This window comes from Podarcis gaigeae (genome assembly GCF_964106915.1).
Source record: "Podarcis gaigeae genome assembly, chromosome: 8".
Classification (NCBI taxonomy): Eukaryota; Metazoa; Chordata; class Lepidosauria; order Squamata; family Lacertidae; genus Podarcis; species Podarcis gaigeae.
The window spans coordinates 7,152,897-7,168,259 of record NC_139684.1 but is presented as its reverse complement, the minus strand read 5'-3'; the positions used below and the strand labels follow the sequence as shown (position 1 = coordinate 7,168,259).

Here is a 15,363-nt window from a genome sequence, read left to right as displayed (position 1 = left end):
TGGTCACACATAGAGGAAGTTTGTCCCAGCCCAGAAGGAAACAGGAAGTTTATCTACTGGCTGGACAAACATCCCTCTTCACGTCTAAACATGTCCACTCTAGGAATGTTGTTTTTGACTGCTCTGTGTTTCACACCCCACATAATGTTGATGCACCAGTGGTGACTTCCTAAGCGGCAGGCGTGGGGGGGACGGGACATGGATGGAGGTGGGGGAGAAGCTACAAGGCTGAGTTAGAGGGATGATGAATATATTCATAGAACCATAGAGTTAGAAGGGACTCCACAGTTCAACCCCCTGCAATGCAGGAATCTCAACTACGCAGGAATCCCATCATATTGTGAAGGGATTCAGGGCTCATTGACACCGAAGGGATGTAGGGAACAAGTAGGGAGTCCCGTGTGTGGGGAAAACAAGGGGGCCAAGGACTGCGCTCAGATCCTTGATCTCCTGCTGCCCCACCCCTTTCTCAGGCAGGTATCTATGCCGTGCCCCTGCTCAACACATCCATGGACGACGGGAAATCAATGCTCACGCCTTCCAACCCATCGCTGAGTCGTAACCTGGCGGCCCACCAGACATACTCTGCTGTGACAGGTAAGGGCTGCCCATTCAGGGACGTCTAGGCACCCAACACGAGTGCACCTGTGGGTGCTCCAGGCCCCATAACAGCTCTGAAGGAGAAGTGGGGCAGAGTGTTCCCTGTGCATATTTGTAGCAAGTCGGTCACACAAGGGCCTGCGGTTTGTGGCGAGGTCTTTGTCAAAGCCTTAGCCTGAATATCAGGAGGCATAGCTGTCAACCTTCCCTTTACTTGCGGGAAATTCCCTTATTCCAGCGCCGTTTCCCGCTGCTACCCTGGATTGTTAGATATCCCGTAGACTGTCCCCGGGAAAGGTGAGGCTGCTGTACCCTTATTTTCAAATCTGAAAGTTGACAGCTATATCAGGAGGAGAGCAATGGGCTTTCCCCGAGTGGTCAGGGGGTCATTTGGAGAGGTGAAATGTGGGGTGGCACATCACTTAGGTACAGGTAAGGGTAAAGGGACCCCTGACCATTATGTTCAGTCGTGGCTGACTCTGGGGTTCATCTCACTTTATTGGCTGAGGGAGCCAGCGTACAGCTTCTGGGCCATGTGGCCAGCATGACTAAGCCGCTTCTGGCGAACCAGAGCAGCGCACGGAAACGTCGTTTACCTTCCCACCAGAGTGGTACCTATTTATCTACTTGCACTTCGTGCTTTTGAACTGCTACGTTGGTAGGAGCAGGGACCGAGCAACGGGAGCTCACCCCATCACGGGGATTCGAACCGCCAACCTTCTGATCGGCAAGTCCTAGGCTCTGTGGTTTAACCCACAGTGCCAGTGGGTATTGGCTGGTGCTTCGGGAGGCAGGCAAAGACACAAGGGTTCAATGCAGTTTGTAGATTCCTGAGCACATCAGCTGCTAAGGGTGTTTCCTGGCATGTCTGTTGATTCTGGTTTCCTCTGTCCCTGTCTTCCGTCTCTCTCCCTCTCTTAGGGCGCGAAGTGGTTGGCTCCACCCTTCCAGGCTACCCTCCCCACATCCCAACTGGCGGGCAGGGAAGCTATAGCTCATCTGCAATTGCTGGCATGGTGGCAGGTAAGGCGCTCCCTGGGAAAAGCTTCAGGGAAGGAGGAGGCGGAAGGGATGGGACTCAGGGCAATGAGGATGCCCATGGTTGGCTATGCCCCTCCCACGCACTTTGCCTGCAGTCTCAGGCTTTGCCACCTCCCCAGATTGCAGGGAAAGAAACGTGTGGTGGGTCTCATAGCCTTGTCCTGCCCACCTCTTCACCCATTCAACACAACCCTGTCACTTAAAAATGGATGTGGCATTTTTAGAGAATAGAGAAAATGCCTCCTCCTGGGGTCTTTCTGAGCCACTGAGACGCATCAAACACCTGGAGTTATGCAGCACAGCATCTCCCCTTCCAGAGCAGCCAGGAAGCCCACCCCCCACTGCAACCCACAAGCCTGAGGCCACCCAGCCCCATCTGCCCCCTTAAAGGGCCAGCTTCTGTTGGTCCTCCTTCCCCCAGTTGGCATTAGGCCTCCTCTGCCCACTGGGACCATTCATCCCACTGCCCCACATTCCTCCCTCGTTTCTTTGGGTTATTTCAAGCTCATTTTCCTACTCTGCTTTCATTATAAGAAACCATGTTGCAAAACACAATGTTAGACTCACTACAATAAAAGTCTTGAGAATCCACAGCAGCATTACCATATTTTTGGCTCTATAAGACGCACCAGACCACAAGACGCACCTAGTTTTTGGAGGAGGAAAATAAGAAAAAAAATATTCTGAATCTCAGAAGCCAGAACAGCAAGAGGGATTGCTACGCAATGAAAGCAGCAATCCCTCTTGCTGTTCTGGCTTCTGTGATAGCTGCGCAGCCTGCATTCGCTCCATAAGATGCACACACATTTCCCCTTACTTTTTAGGAGGGGAAAAGTGAGTCTTATAGAGCAAAAAATACGGTAACAACCGGAAGACTTAAAAACAGCAATCACTCATAAAACACTTTCCAGAATGAAAACGTTTTCGAACGCTGTCTGAAAACAAGAAGCAAAGGAGCTGGGCTTCCCGAAGGAGAAAATTCCACCGCAGCTGTGGCGCCACCACCGAGATGGCCTTGTACCTGGCAGCCCCTTTGCAAAAGTGGCCTAGAGCGCAAGGCCTCTGAGGCCAACTTGATGCAGACCCTGCAAGTGTCCCTATTTTCCAGGGACATCCCTGATTTAGAGAAGCCATCCTGGTTTCTGATTTGATCATGGAATATCCCACTTTTCCCTATGATGTCTCAATTTTCATTTTCATTGGGGAAATGTTGGCGGGTATGGAGTTATCCGACCCCATAGCCATCTGAAGGCAATCCTGTACAGTGGTAGCTCGGGTTACAGATGCTCCAGGTTACAGACGCTTCAGGTTACAGACTCCGCTAATCCAGAAATAGTACCTCAGGTTAAGAACTTTGCTTCAGGATGAGAACAGAAATCGTGCTCCGGCGGTGCAGCGGCAGCAGGAGGCCCCATTAGCTAAAGTGGTACCTCAGGTTAAGAACAGTTTCAGGTTAAGAACGGATCTCCAGAATGAATCAAGTTCTTAACGTGAAGTACTACTGTATAGGGAAGGGTTTTTTTTACAAAAATGTTTAATGTTTTATATATGTTGGAAGCTGCCCAGAGTGGCTGGGGCAACCCAGTAAGATGTGTGGGATATAAACAGTAAAATTATCCTTATGGAATGGGACATCCCTATTTTCATCAGAGAAATGTTGGAGGGTATGCTTGACGGTTGGAGCAAGTTCAATGGGGCAAACATTTTCCTCCATGAAACCTGATCCTAGCCATTAACGTGTTTAAAAAATGAGCTCAGAAACGATTTGGCCTCTTCTCCAACTGGCAAGTCGGATAGGTATAAGAGGATTTGACTTCCTGTGGGCATTTTTCAGCCTCTAAGGCAGAGGTCAGCAAACTTTTTCAGCAGGGGGCCTGTCCAATGTCCCTCAGACCTTGGGGGGGGGGGGGCTGGACTATATTTTTTTTGGGGGGGGATGAACAAATTCCTATGCCCCACAAATAACCCAGAGGTGCATTTTAAATAAAAGCACACATTCTACTCATGTCAAAACACCAGGCAGGCCCCACAAATAACCCAGAGGTGCATTTTAAATCAAAGGACACATTCTACTCTGTAAAAACCATGCTGATTCCCGGACCATCTGCGGGCCGGATTGAGAAGGCAATTGGGTCGGATCCGGGCCCCGGGCCTTAGTTTGCCTACCCATGCTCTAAGGGCAAATCCTGTGCACGTGGGCTCTGAAGTAAACGCAGATCTGTTCAGGGGTGCTTGCTCCCTAGTAAGCAGGTTTTGGTTGCCAGCCTAAGCTGCGCCTGAACTTTGCAAGCCTCGAATTCTGCTGTCAGGAGGACGGCCTTGCCCGCTGAGGTGGGAGAAGCTGCAAGCTGGTGCCGCCGTTCCCTTTGGCTTGGCGGACGTGCTGAGCTGGTGTGTCCCTGGGTTACCTTGGAGATGTGGTTAATGCAGCGTTGAGAATACAGAATCTTCTCCCTTGCGCACTCCCTCCCCTCAAGCGTGAAATGAGATTGGTCAGGAGAAGAAAGGAGAGATTGGGGGCTGTTTTTACACCGCTTGTAATGAGAGCACTCAATCAAATGCCCCTTGAAATCTTGTTCCCCTCCCTCGCAGTCGGGCTCCAGCCCCACCCCCCTCACCAACACCAGCATCCAAATGGTTTGAGAACCTGCTCTAACCGACACCCCCCCTGGCCACACACACACACACACACACACACACAGCTGAAGGCAACCTAAAGGCAAATACAAAGACACCTCTATCCACTAAATCAGGGGTAGGCAACCTAAGGCCCGGGAGCCGGATGCGGCCCAATCGCCTTCTCAGTCCAGCCCACAGATGGACCGGGAATCAGCGTGTTTTTACAGAGTAGAATGTGTCCTTTGATTTAAAATGCATCCCTGGGTTATTTGTGGGGCCTGCCTAGTGTTTCACATGAGTAGAACTGTGCTTTTATTTAAAATGCATCTCTGGGTTATTTGTGGGGCATAGGAATTCGTTCACCCCCCAAAAAAATATATATAATCCGCCCCCCCAAGGTCTGAAGGACAGGGGACCGGCCCCCTGCTGAAAAAGTTTGCTGACCTCTGCCTTAGAGGCTGCAAAATGGCCACTGGAAGTCAGATCCTATACCTATCTGACTTGCCAGTTGGAGGAAGGACCAAATCGTTTCTGAGCTCATTTTTCAAACACGTTAATGGCTAGGATCAGGTTTCATGGAGGAAAACGTTTGCCCCATTGAACTTGCTCCAGCCGTCAAGCATACCCTCCAACATTTCTCTGATGAAAATAGGGACGTCCCATTCCATACGGATAATTTTACTGTTTATATCCCACACATCTTACTGGGTTGCCCCAGCCACTCTGGGCAGCTTCCAACATATATAAAACATTAAACATTTTTTTTTTAAAAAAGCCCTTCCCTATACAGTAGTACTTCACGTTAAGAACTTGATTCGTTCTGGAGATCCGTTCTTAACCTGAAACTGTTCTTAACCTGAGGTACCACTTTAGCTAATGGGGCTGCGCGATTTCTGTTCTCATCCTGAAGCAAAGTTCTTAACCTGAGGGTTAGTGGAGTCTGTAACCTGAAGCATATGTAACAGAAGGTACCACTGTATTATTTTTTTCAAAATATAGTCTGGCCCCCCACAAGGTCTGAGGGACAGTGGACTGGCCCCCTGCTGAAAAAGGTTGCTGACCCCTGGGCTAAACCCTACATGGGACCTTGTAGGGTCATTGTTTAGGACCACCAAGATTAGTGTACGTGACATATTTAAAGTACTTGGAGGAAGTACTAGAAAAAGTATTATGCGTGGAATAAAACATTGCGCTGATACAATCAATCTGTGCAGACGTTTCCGCCTGCCAGATGGAACAATCTCCCCCCCATGCCCCCGCTCCACTCTTCTGGGACTCCAGAGAAGATTTGAGGGAGGTGTGTGGGGAGAAGAAGGGGGAAGCCCCATTGTGGAAATGGGAGTCCTGTTGCTGGCTTCTGTAGTACACTGGGCCACATCACACTTCAGAGTGGTGAAAAAGCAGGCCCTCCATGTGTCCCTATTTTCCAGGGATGGTCCCAATTTAGAGAAGCCATCTCAGTTTCTGATTTGATCCCTGAATGTCTTGCTTTTCCTTAGGACATCCCTATTTTCAACCGAGAAATGTTGGAGGGTATGGAGTTACCCAACTCTTGAGCCAGCTGAAAGCAGCCCTGTATAGAGAAGTGTTTTTTAAAAAAATGTTGAATGCTTTATTATGTTTTTATATATGTTAGAAGCCGCCCAGAGTAGCTGGGACAGCCCAGTCAGATGGGTGGGGTATAAATAGTAAATTATTATTATGGAATAGGATGTCCCTATCTTCATCGGTTGGAGGATATGAAACATTCAATCCTTCCTCCTAGGGAATTCTGCGAATTGTAGTTCTGTGAGGGGAATAGGGGTCTCCTAACATCTCTTGGCACACTTCTTTAAAATCTACATTTCCCAGGATGCTATTTTTTTTGGGGGGGGGGGAGCCATGTCTGTTAAAGTGATAAAATAGTGCTTTAAGGTTTGGATGTGGCCGAAAATAGCATCCGGACTTCTGCGGATTATTACTTATCTGTCAGGAGGACCCCCTCCCCCCTCTCCCCTCCCCCACCTTGGAGGAAAATTGGGAGTGAGAATATAAACTGCTAATAATGCTTGACTAAATCGGGCTGTGGTTTCCTTATGAGAACACAGATGTGGGTCACCGTTTTCTTTCCATTTACAGGTGTATAGATAGACCTCTACATATCTAGAGAGTCCCCCAGAGAGTCCCCCAGCTGCTGCCTTCCTGTGGGGTGGCCCCCCGTTTCACCTCCAAACTGAGAGGGACCCATTACGAAATGTTGCAGCATAGAGCACATAGGAAAGGGGGGGGTCAATCCTTTTTGTGTTTCACCTAGGAATGCATCCTCAGGGAAGGGAGATTTCAGGAGCGGAGAAGAGATTAATGACACCCCCCCCCACCCTTGTCTCTCACCCCACTTTCTCCTGCTGGAGGGCTGCCCTACCCTAGCTTGCGCATTTCAGGGCAGGGTAATTCTGAAGACTGCACCCTTTGAGCCTCTGCCTGGCTTCAGGTCTCCCTTGCTCAGCCGCTGCTCAACTGTCACCAGCAGCCTGTCAGCTCAGAGGTTCTTGCCAAGGCCATTGGGCTTCTGTAAAAAACCTTTTCATGAACAGGCTTCGGTATTTCTGCGTATATGAGGAGTCCCCCGAGTTTGCAGAAGCTCCTCCCTTAAATTTGGGTGCCCCCATTTCACTTCCATCTTGAGAAGCACTAGAGCCCAAGTCCCCCCTGTGGGAATGTTCAGGGAGGCAAGAGAGGGTATATTGTTTATTAATATCCTTCCTAACTTGCTCTGGCAAGTTCTATAACTTAGCAGAGTTTTACATTTTCCCCTTTAGATGCACAGCAGATAGCTGGTTGCAGGCTTGTTTAAGCCTCTCAATATTAGATTCCTGGTAAGTTCCCTTAAAAGGTAAAGGTAAAGGGACCCCTGACTGTTAAGTCCAGTCGCAAACGACTCTGGGGTTGTGGCACTCATCTCGCTTTACTGGCTGAGGGAGCCAACGTTTGTCCGCAGACAGCTTCCGGGTCACGTGGCCAGCATGACTAAGCTGCTTCTGGCGAACCAGAGCAGTGCACGGAAATGTCATTTACCTTTCTGCTGGAGCGGTACCTATTTATCTACTTGCACTTTGATGTACTTTCAAACTGCTAGGTTGGCAGGAGCAGGGACCGAACAATGAGAACTCACTCCGTCACGGGATTTGAACCGCCGACCTTCTGATCGGCAAGTCCTAGGCTCTGTGGTTTAACCCACAGCGCCACCCACATCCCTTACATCCCTCTTAAAAGAATCAACAACCTTGACTAAAGTATATATAAAAGTTTACTCACATCATCAGTTCACAATTGGATCCCTGAAGGCAGACTTAGATACAAATATGTACATGTGGATCTACCCCGTATGGGGGTTAATCCCAGTGACTGCAGACTGGCAGTCACTGCAGTTCACACGACGAAAGGAAGGTGAAAAAGAGGAAGTGAAAAAGAGAGAGGTGTGCTGTGTGCCTTGCCCTTTCGTTACCTGGGCAGGTAAGGTCACGCCCACCACTAGTCACATGCAAAAGGAAGGATGCACCAGCCAGGAGGAAACAGGAAGTTTTTGACTGGCTGGACCAAACATTCCCCCGCATGTCCACTCTAGGAAAACAAGGAATGTTGTACTTGATTGCTATTTGTGTAACACATCCCACATACTCTTAGAAGGCAACAGGAGGAAGATGGCAATGATGATGGCAACAACCAGGTTTGGCATCTTGATTTTTGTGGTGCTCGATGAAAACAAATTTGTAGCCTTAACACCACATCAACCCTGCATTTAGCTGTTGTGGAGATGTCCCCACTTGCAGCCCCACCAGCGAGCCTCTCCCAGCTGCCTCTGATGCGTGTTCCCTTGTCTTTGTCTCCAGCAGGGAGTGACTATTCTGGAGGCGCCTACAGCCACGGCCCTTACACCAGCTATGGAGAGCCCTGGCGATTCCCCAACTCTGGACTGCTGGGTGAGTCTCCTCCTCTGCGGCTGCAAGGGCAGGTGGTTGGGGGTGGGGGGCTTTCCCAGCTTGGCCTGGCAGCTTGTGTGTCAGGTCTCCTGGAACCTTGAGGGCCAAAGCTGAGGGCTTAGGCAGGTGAGGACTGTTTCTGGTGCTCTCCGACACAGAAAGGAGGCACATCAGTCCTTGCAACTAGCCAGTGGCATATGTCAGCACCCGGGGCAAGGCAAGTAATTTGCACCCCCTAACCCAGGGATTTGCGCCCCCTAACCCTAACCCCCAGATGTTGCGCCCGGTGCGGCCGGCCCCCCCTGCACCCCCCACACTATGCCACTGCAACTAGCCGCCAACAAGGAGCCTGACTGGGCTGACCTGACCTGCTACGAATGCTGGAAAGTAGAACTGTTTACTTGATGCACTTCTCATGAGATTCCTGCATTGAAGGGGGTTGGACTAGATGACCCTTGTTTCCCGCTTCCAAATCGAAGATTGCTGTTTGCAAGCTCCCAGCTCCAACATGACCTTCTCTTGGCGGAGTTGTGAATGCAGTCACGGCCTGCGGCTTCCAGCAAAATATTAAAATACAGTAATTCATGAAATATTAAAAGCTTCCTTAAACAGGGCTGCCTTCAGATATCTTCTAAAAGTCAGATAGTTGTTTATTTCCTTGACATCTGGTGGGAGGGTGTTCCACGGGGAGGGCGCCACCACCGAGAAGGCCTTCTGCCTGGTTCCCTGTAACTTCACTTCTCGCAGGGAGGGAACCGCCAAAGGCAAAGCTGTCAATGTTTCCCTTTTTTTAAGGGAAATTCCCTTATTCCCTATAGGATTCCTCGCAAGAAAAGGGAAAAGTTGACAGCTATGTCCAAAGGCCCTTGGAGCTGGTCCTCAGTGTCCAGGCAGAACGATGGGGTTGGAGCCGCTCCTTCAAGTATACTGGACCGAGGCCGTTTAGGGCTTTAAAGGTCAGCACCAACACTTTGAATTGTGCTTTGAAAACGTACTGGGAACCAATGTAGGTCTTTCAGGACCGGTGTCATGTGGTCTCGGCGGCCACACCCAGTCACCAGTCTAGCTGCCGCATTCTGGATTAGAAGAGGTGCTTTCTCCAGTGTAAAGCAGGTACAAGATGATGAACCCTTGTGACAAAGGCTGATGAAAGAATTTGAATGGGATCCCCAAATTTTTGGAGGGGTGGTGGCGGTGGGGAGTTAGACAAAATAAACTGTCTGTTACAGGACTCCGTATCCCTTGTAGGTGGGCTTCCTTCCAACCCCGTTTCCTTGCCACAAGTGACCACGCAGAGAGGTCTGACTGAGACTCTCCTTTTCCCAGAGGCCCACAGCTCTGCCCAAATATTTTGAAACCCAAAGTGACCAAAGCCCCACCTCTGCTTCTGCAGCCAGTCACACACCTTGCACAGATGCCAGATAACTTTCTGCTTCTCTTGCGGGAAGGAAGCCATTTGACCAAAGTCCTACACAGGAAGGAAGTAGCCTGGCCCTGTCTCAGAATAGGGGGCAGGGAAGTCAATCATCCCCCGGGCTGTTTTGATGGCATCTTAACATGAACCCTGCTGAGGTCTTCTGCAAAGGCTGTGGGTACAAGATGATTAATGTGTATTGAGCTGGAGTGAATGGTTAACCCGGGCAGGTTATTTGCTAATAGCCTCTTTCTCTCTCTCTCTCTCTCTCTCTCTCTCTCTCTCTCTCTCTCTCTCCAGGTTCCCCCTATTACTACAGCTCATCTTCACGGGGCCCTATACCTCCCAACACCACCTACGACCACCTGTAGATGATCCAGTCCCTCTGGGAGCCAGGCCAGCTCTCCTGGGCCACTCTGTTTATAGCCCAGCGGCAACAAAGAGGGAGGTGGACTGGTTCAATCTGCAGAGTGCCCCAGTGGGCAATGGAATCCACACAAGCAGTTGCAGCAATTGCAAGCATGCGAGGCCATCCTGTTACCCATGAAGCTGGGAAGGATGGAGGAGCAGGTGGCATGAATGCGCTTGCGTCCCCGGACTCCAAAAGTGAGGACAGTCTCAACACCTTGAAATCGAGGAACTCAAACCAATGAAATCAAGTGATGCTTTATGAAGTCACTATACTACTGTTCTCTCTTGCACGAAGGCGGGTGAAGGTGCTTGTGCAAACTGTGGGTCTTTGAAAGGACTGGACACTTGGAGAGGGGCAGAGGGAGTAGTTGGGAAAAGAGCAGGCTTGGGGCCAGGACAGGGAGCTTGAACGCCTGGGCTGCTTCTCTCCTCACCCTAGGGGAACCTGGCTGCAGTTTAAGTTGCTTGCTCGTGCAGGTTGCACCATCCCTTATTTCTGGCTGTTCCTGTTTCGTTCTTGCCATGTTTGAACAGCAGGAAAAGGAAGGCACAAATGCAGCCTCAGAGATAAGGACCCCAAATGCAACTTTTGTGGGCGAAGGCAGATGCAGCTGATTCAGTTACGGATGGGGCGAGGACAGATGGGCTGAGCTCAGTCTTTCGGTCAGAAGGAGTGGGGCACAAGAAACAGCTGGTGGGAAATTTCCCAGTGGAGAATTCTCAGCCTGCAAGTTAAATCTCACAGTTCCTCTCCTGGTGGGCTCTTTCCCCCTCGCCCTCTTTTACTGGCTTGCTCTAATACAGGGGCCAGATCCGGCCAGCCAACTGCTCTTGCCAACATTTGCAGACCTGATCTCATTTCAGCGTTGGCAGGGTACCTGCAAAGTTGCCAAGGCAAGATGTTGAGGGCCGTGTCCCTTTTGGGGGGTTGAGCTGTTCTTTTACCTAGTGGAAATTGAAGCAGAGCTGCTGGAACGTGGTAGGTGTCGAGTTGCACTGTGTGTCCACGTCTATATGCCTTTGTTTCATGCTGTATAGACAGTACTTTGCACAAGCTGCATCCCTGGGAAATGGACGTGGGTTTTCGCCCTGCCTCCATCAGCACAGAACAGTCTCCTCCCCTGCATCCCTTTGAATAAAAGCAGTTTGTATTAATGACACGGAACCCTTGGCTCTGTAGGGATGTGTATAGATGCTAGGAGAGGAGATATTTATTAGATATTATCTTTCTTTCCTTATGTTGAGGAAGCAGCGTGCCACCCCTTTGCCCCTTCAAAGGGAAGCTTTAATAGGCTAGTTTTAGCCTTTTAGATTAAGAATCCAGGATGCTTTAAGGCAGACTGGTTTCTTCTGGTGTTTCCCCCTTTTCTCCCCTTAAAACAATAATCATACAAACAGTCTTGTAAAAGTTTAAAAAAGAATAACATTTACTCATTCAGAATACTTGTTGAAGAGTAACAGATACAGCAGTAGGAAATTTACAGGACTCAATGAGCTTCAGCTCCTATCTGGTGCCTATCTAGCAAACATGCATTGTTGGTTTGACTGCACTGCAAATATCCCATGTACCCATTCTCAGGCGAAACAACACACACACTCTTTTATGAAACCACCCAGAGTCCCATTTTGACTCAAAGGTTTTGGAAGCTGTCTCTTGGTAGACGCTTGGTCAGGATATCAGCAGTCATCTCTTTGATGTGCCAATAAGCCAACTACACAAGTCCGTCTTGGGTGGCCTCATGTACATAGTGATACTTCATCCCGATGTGCTTTGTCCTTGTGTGGAATTTCTCATTCTGGGACAACTCTAGGTAACTCGGGTTGCCCCACTTACTTCCTATGGCCTTCTTCCCAGGAGGCAGGCCAGTAAGGATTCAAGTGTTGTTTTGATGCAATGCATCCATATCTCCTCCTGTGCAGCCTCCCTCCATAGACTGACTTCCGCAGTTGGCATTTCCTCTATCTCTTCCCACGTGGAAGGTCCCCTGAGGTAACGCTGACCCTGCAAAGTAGGGTTCTGGATGAGCGTCTGACCTGTGGTCCTGGACCTGTGGTCCCATCAGCTTCCTCCTCCTCCAGGGCAGGCTTGTCTCCACTGAGCTGCCCCCCTTTACTTCTGGTGCTGCTGCCAGGAGTCTGGTCCTCTGTATCTTCTTCTTGTGCATCGCTTGCAGAGGGAGCCATGACACTAGAAGGCAGATCTGGACATTGTATACAGTGGTACCTCGGGTTAAGAACTTAATTCATTCTAGAGGTCCGTTCTTAACCTGAAACTGTTCTTTACCTGAGGTACCACTTTAGCTAATGGGGCCTCCCACTGCTGCTGTGCCACCGCCACATGATTTCTGTTCTCATCCTGAAGCAAAGTTCTTAACCCGAGTTACTATTTCTGGGTTAGCGGAGTCTGTAACCCGAAGCGTCTGTAACCCAAGGTACCACTGTATAAGGTTTTTGGCTGCTTCTAATTTCTCAGAAAAGTCCACCACACTATTCCTTGTCTCAGCTTTGTTGTGCTCAGATGGGAGACAGATTAAAGGGTAAAGGGACCCCTGACCTTTAGGTCCAGTCGTGGATGACTCTGGGGTTGCGGCGCTCATCTCGCTCTATAGGCTGAGGGAGCCGGCGTTTGTCTGCAGACAGCTTCCATGTCATGTGGCCAGCATGACTAAGCTGCTTCTGGCAAACCAGAGCAGCGCACAGAAACAACGTTTACCTTCCCACAAGAGTGGTACTGTACCTATTTATCTACTTGCACTTTGATGTGCTTTCGAACTGCTAGGTTGGCAGGAGCAGGGACCGAGCAACGGGAGCTCACCCCGTCGCAAGGATTCGAACCGCTGATGACCTGATCAGCAAGCCCTAGGCTCTGTGGTTTAGACCACAGCGCCATCCGCGTCCCTGGGAGACAGATTACCAAAGCTCAAAAGGTGTGCATTTAGCTTCCTTTGTTAGCAGCAGTCTGCTCTGGAGATACAGCACAGTTGCTGCTGCGCCTCCCCACATGCGTTGGGGTAGAAATGCATCTTTGTAACACGGACCTTGCCAGCTCCATGATGGATCTGAACTTTCAGCTACCGAGTTCTGTTGTGGGGTGTAAGGAACGGGTGTTCTCTTGGTAGACGCTTGGTCAGGATATCAGCAGTCATCTCTTTGGTGTGGCAATAAGCCAAACTAGAAACTTACAGGACTCTTGAGCTGCGGCTGTCCTGTCCTGTGTCTATTTAGCAACCATGAATGGTTGGTTTTGACTGCATTTTAAGTATCCAAGAGGCTTGTGGTCCTCAGCCTTCAATTTGGGGGAAATAGAGAAAAAAGAAACCCTTCTCTTTCCATCTGTCAGCAAAAGAAGATGGGGACCAGCTGAGGGAAGAAGAACCATGCTTTGTGGTCCCAGGTTCAAGTGGCAGTTGAAAGAATCCCAGCAAGTAGCAGCTCCCTGATGGAGTAGACATGGATCAGCTGCAACAGATCAATGTACGGCAGGGACTGGCCAGGCCACAACCTCCACTCTCTAGTAGGTTTAGCTCTCTTGCAATGCACCACTGTATAAGACTCCTGACCTTCCCTTTAGGAACTCTTCAAAGACTGCTGTTTGCAACTGGAGACCTTTTTTGTCCCTAGCCCAGGTGTGGGGAACATCTGGCACTCTGGATGTTGCTGAACTACAGCTCCCATCATTCCTGAGCCATGTTTGCTGAGGCTCATGGGAGTTGTAGTTCAGCAACTTATGGAGGGCCAAAAGTTCTCTACACCTGCTCTAGGATCCTGGGATGGTATGGACATAGCCCCTATATCAAATAAAAAAGTACTGGCTATGCCCATGTGGGGTGGTGATAATGCAAAAGGTGTTCTGGTAAAAACTCCCAAAACTTCAAAGTATCTGCACTTCCATTTTTTTAAAATGAAAAAAAGCATGGTGGTTTTTTTAAGCCAATGCTTTGTAAAACAAACTTGCAACTTCTAAAGATTCAGCTTTTTAAAGAAGCCAAAAGTGCTTTCAAAGGAAGTGAGTAAATAAACTTGTTTTAAGACATTTGGCATTGTGGATTAGCAACCCCACTCTTGATCACAGAATCAAGGACCCATCTAGTCCAAACCCCTGCAATGCAGGAATTTCATTGGGGTCCCCCATCCAATTTGAAACCAGATCAGACCCTGCTTAGCTGTAGCAAATATGCTAGCTGTTTTATCATGGTTGGTCATATCAGGTTTCTGCTGGGAACTGGAAGGATATCATGCCTGGGACCTGAGAATTTAGATGTCACAGCGGGAGAGCTGGAGTCTGTGAATTCTAGATGAGAAGGTGCTATCCAAGCCACCCAGGTTTAGCTTGACCTTGTACACTCAGGTGGAGCCTCAGTGATAGATCGCATGTAGGCGGTCCCAGGTGGCATTTCCATTCCAGGTAAGGCTCTGGAGAGCCACTGAAAGCCACTGCAGACAGAACTGAGCTCGGTGGGCTGGTGATCTGACCTGTTTTCAAGCAGTTTGGAACTGCTGCTTTAATGTGCTTTGGAAACCTCCGAGTCAGCAGCTGCCAAGGGAATCGGCTTCCCTGTGGGAAACGCGACTGGAGCAGGAGGAGCTGTCGGGGTCACCTGCGCCACTGGAACAAGGAAGAGTCAGCGGCTGGCGGCCGCTGGGCCAAATCCGGCCCTTTGTGGGCTAGAAACAGGCACCCTCCGCCAGGCACCCAAACTGCAGGCAGGAGAGAGGTTGAGATCGTGGCTTCCGTGAGGCTGTCCATAGAACCGGGCCGGGGGGCTTGCGGAAGGTACCGCGACCCGGGAGCCTGGGCCGGGGACGACCCCTCTCTTAGCTATGCCGGGCGGCCCCCGGGGAAAAGAGCTCGGCGGGAGCCGGGCGCGAAGGCGACGCCCCGTCGGCCGAGAGCGGAAGAAGCCCCCGCGGCCGGGGAGAGGAACAATCGGAAATAAAACTTCATGGAGCAGAAAATCAAAGGCAGATTATACAGATGTGGCAATTTGAAGGATCATTGCCTCCGTCCTCGTTGCAACGGCGGCAGCTGGAATTGCCGCGCCGCCCGCCGAGGGCAGGAGGAGGAGAAGGCAGCGGAGCCTGCCGGGCCAGGACTGTCCCCCGACGGCACCGGCGACCGCGCCCTGCGCTGGGCTTCCCGGGGCGCGTCCGGGCAGCAGCTGCGCCCTGGGCGCACAGGCGCTCCCAGTGGCGGCGGCAGAGGTTCGACGGCGCCGCTGCCCTCGCTCTGTGCCCGGCGCGCCTGAGAAAAGCCCCTCGAGGAGGGCGGCCGCGGCTGCCTAGAAGGCGCTCCTTCTGCGGGAGGTACTTTGCACAGGC

General features: G+C 50.4%; 1 protein-coding gene across 9 annotated transcripts in view; it reads left to right on the top strand.

Annotated features, from left to right (window-relative positions):
* Positions 1-11,202, top strand: part of PAX8 (paired box 8) — a 37,511-nt gene extending 26,309 nt beyond the window's left edge. For all 9 annotated transcript variants that reach the window (XM_083753351.1, XM_083753355.1, XM_083753353.1 and 6 more), the window contains exons 8-11: positions 474-597; positions 1,522-1,623; positions 8,130-8,219; positions 9,934-11,202. In XM_083753351.1, the coding sequence (XP_083609477.1) occupies positions 474-597; positions 1,522-1,623; positions 8,130-8,219; positions 9,934-10,004 (387 nt within the window). In that variant the 3' untranslated portion in view covers positions 10,005-11,202. The remainder of the gene's footprint in view (positions 1-473; positions 598-1,521; positions 1,624-8,129; positions 8,220-9,933) is intronic.
* The last annotated feature ends 4,161 nt before the right edge of the window (positions 11,203-15,363 follow it).